This window comes from Arachis ipaensis, chromosome B10 (genome assembly GCF_000816755.2).
Source record: "Arachis ipaensis cultivar K30076 chromosome B10, Araip1.1, whole genome shotgun sequence".
In the NCBI taxonomy this organism is placed as follows: Eukaryota; Viridiplantae; Streptophyta; class Magnoliopsida; order Fabales; family Fabaceae; genus Arachis; species Arachis ipaensis.
In genome coordinates, this window is record NC_029794.2 from 79753968 (window position 1) to 79757583 (window position 3616).

Genomic DNA, 3616 nt, shown 5'->3' on the forward strand with positions numbered 1-3616 from the left:
GGCAGAAGAGGTGAATTCAAGGAATTATGTATTTTGTTTCATTCAAACCATGAAAATCTACTGGTGTTTCTTTCTTCCATTTCCTTTAACACAATCCTAATATGTCCCTATAGCATTTTTCATGCACTAATTAACCAGACTTTCACACTTAAATTAGATATACGGACAAATTTATATGTACCAAGTGCACAAAATCAAAAATACAACCACCAGAATTACACAAACAAATTTCAGCCATAGCAATACAACTTCAGTGTTAATAAAGCCAACAAACATTTTCAGCCATAGCAATTAATGTAAATGCAAGTAAAAAACTATGGAACAAAGAATAGATAAGGACATACCACATCTAAGTTCGGAAAATGTGTTGATCCATGGCCGCTATTCGCATCAATAGGAGACTGTTGGGCGTCTTGTAATAAAGCTTCTAGTTCTTCTGGCCTCATTCCAGGTTCCGATCGCTGCAGTAATAACTTGATCATATTTCGCAACCCATGAATCTCTTCGTCTTGTTTTTGCTGTTTGGCCTCTTGTTTTTGCTGTTGGGCCTCCATGTGTCCAAGTTTATCCTTCAGACTGGACACTTCCTCTTTGTGCTGATTCTTGATTTCATTAATTTCAGCATATTTTTTTAAATCAGTCTTTGTCACAGATCTTCCATACAACTTTACCCGACCTGGTTGTTCTTTCCCGAATAAGGCCTCAAATGCTTCCTCTTCTGTTTCACCAGCAGCTTGGCGGTGTTGGAAGTCTTCCTGCATAGAAGAAACATTTAAAGCTGAGTTAGTTACCGTATCTTAAATTTGAAATGTAATTATGAATGATTTAATGAACTCTTACAACAGCATTTTGTGTTTCCTCATCCACTTCTTTCCTCTTCCGACTTGTTCGGGTAGCAATGAACATCTCAAACCTTTTTGGTTCCTCCTTTGTTTCCTTTGTTGCTTGCTGCAAAACAAGATCATACTTCGATTTCTTCCTTCAATTTATGCAAATATAAATTCTAATAAATATAAATCTACTATTTACCATAGCCACTCGTACTCTTCCGAAATTGATAGGCCCCATGCGATGTGGAAACTTCACATTTTCCTTGTGTTGCATGTTTCTTTGACTTATTGACTGGAAGTGAATAAAAAGCTAGCATACAGTTACTAAAACGTGCAGCATAATGAGTTAGGAAAATCGACTAGCAAGGCTGCATTATTAAGCTAAAGCACTGAACAATACCCAAAAGCAAGCATAAAAGATCTATTTATAATACATTGGAACACCTGTTCAGTTTTTTCACAACTGTAAAAATTCACAGTTCACATGATCAAGTAAATTTTATAACCGAAAAAATCCATTCACATTTTTCATGATTTCCACTTCCTTCTTAGCTTTATACTTCCATTTTAGTATTCCAATTGCAAAAGGCAATGACATCTCATCTCGTGTAAAATATGCTTATTCAAACCCCTCATCATTCAATCAATTAATTCCAGTGACCTATAAGTCAATCCAGTAAAAGCAAAATTCAGATGTGGTTTTCATGAGAAAATCTATTACTCAAATTAAATAAAAAAAATAACTTGGCAGAAAGTGTTATATCACATTGAAAAATAGAACTTGTTAGATGACTATACAAAGGTTTTCAACCACAAGTATTTACAGAAGCAACCAAAACCTATGGATAATTCAATGTTCCAAGTAGTCCACACCACAATTAGTGTTATATTAGTTAAGTTTAGCTAAGCTCTATGAATTTAGATGAACTCTCGAGTTTGACACGAACCTCAAATCTCAAGAGTATATATGTTCATAAATACAGTGAACAAAATTTATACATAATTTCTTAACATATTAAAGTAAGAAAGATTCAAATTTTATATATAACTTCAGTGGGAAGGGAAAGAAAGAAAGAAAGAGGAAAAAAATCAATCTCAAACTTGAAAAATGAAGTATGAAACAGAACAGAACCCCACTTCCAAATCAGAAGCATCAGATGCAGAAAAATTACAAAAGTAAATTCAAGGGGAAAAGGTAGGTTGCAATAAGAGATTATGTGTAAGAACTAAAAAGCTAGCTACTCAGATCCTTCATCTGCCAAATTGCTCTTTCAATAGTCAAATAGTTTCACATGAAAAGTCGACATATATAGTCTTTTACCTGGATTAGAGGATGACTCCAATAATAGATCAATTTTATGAAACCACTTTCTGGTACTTGAGGGGGTCGATTCTTCACCATATCTTCAATAGTATCATAGGGAACGAAGTGCTTTTGCTTAATCTTTCCTTTGAACCGCTTCCAAGCATCTCGAATCGCTTGCATTACCCACTTTTCTCCACTGTCTGGGAGGAGAAACTTGGTCTGCATGATTATAGGTAATTGTTATATGCTCTTGTGCTGAATAAAAAAACTGAAATCAATAATTACCAAGTGTCTTACGTTAACATAGTCCCACATGAACTTCTTAGCTTTAGGAGGAACAGCATGCCAACTAGTGTACAAAAGACTAACGAATCTTTTATTTCTACCAATAGTGCCAACAAAACTAGTTAAATTAGAAACACTTTGGTCGGTTGGTCCTACGGGCTGTCCAAGATCAAAAGTGACTTCTTCCCGCTGTTCCATAGTCCTTGCATAAATCTCCTTGCAAGTTATTTTTCCACGGGTTTTCTTTTTCTTTGGCTCTCCTAGTTTCATTCATTGGTCAACATCAGATTATGCTTAATTAACTCGAGATCAACAAGCATATAAAGCAAACAAGTACACAAATATAAAAATTATAAAAATTATAAATCTGACATATGTAGTTGATACCATGAAGTGGACAAATTTTAGCTATTACAGAAATCAACTTTAGCACACAACTTTTAAGTTTATTCCACATCATGGACTTCACTGAATTACGCATTGCAAAACTACATCAATTGCATCCATCAAGGCACATAAAACTTCAGTTGACTTAACCACTTCAACAAATTCACTAAACTACCATAGCAAAACCACAACAATTGGATCAATCAAATAACACACAAGCTTCTATTCAAATAACGCTAACTCCACCAGCCCTCAATACTTGGACCAACCAATGCACACAAACTCCGATTCACTCAACGACAACACTGAACTATGCTCCACACTCATCAAGCTGACCGATATTCTTAAACAAAGTTCAAAATCGAAAGAAATCTTAATTTCACAACCTCAACAATTAGATCAATCATAGCACACAAACTTCGAATCAACTAACACTATATTTACCAACTTCAAACAACTAGATATACCAGTCCAGTTTTTCTATAACGATTTAAAAAAAAATAAATATTTATCATCAATAGAAACAGAGCAAAACAGTACCTTCTTCATCATCAATGTCCTCCATCACATGTTGATAATAGTCTTTATCAAGTGCCATGCTTTCTTCCCCGTCCTCACTTAGTTCAGTGCTTGGTCCTTCAATTTCCACATCTATCCCATTTTCCTTACATGAACTTCTTAGCTTTAGGAGGAACAGCATGGCAACTAGTGTACAAAAGACTAACGAATCTTTTATTTCTACCAATAGTGCCAACAAAACTAGTTAAATTAGAAACACTTTGGTCGGTTGGTTCTATGGGCTGTCCAA

General features: G+C 34.8%; 1 protein-coding gene across 1 annotated transcript; it reads right to left on the reverse strand.

Moving 5' to 3' along the window:
• LOC110268436 lies at positions 315-3406 on the reverse strand. Its single transcript, XM_021114583.1, has 9 exons — positions 3349-3406; positions 3276-3288; positions 3068-3139; positions 2809-2909; positions 2434-2681; positions 2152-2355; positions 1030-1122; positions 841-948; positions 315-755 (listed from the first exon to the last, which is right to left on the reverse strand). Exons 1-9 carry the CDS (start codon positions 3404-3406, stop codon positions 315-317), a joined length of 1338 nt encoding a protein of 445 aa, XP_020970242.1.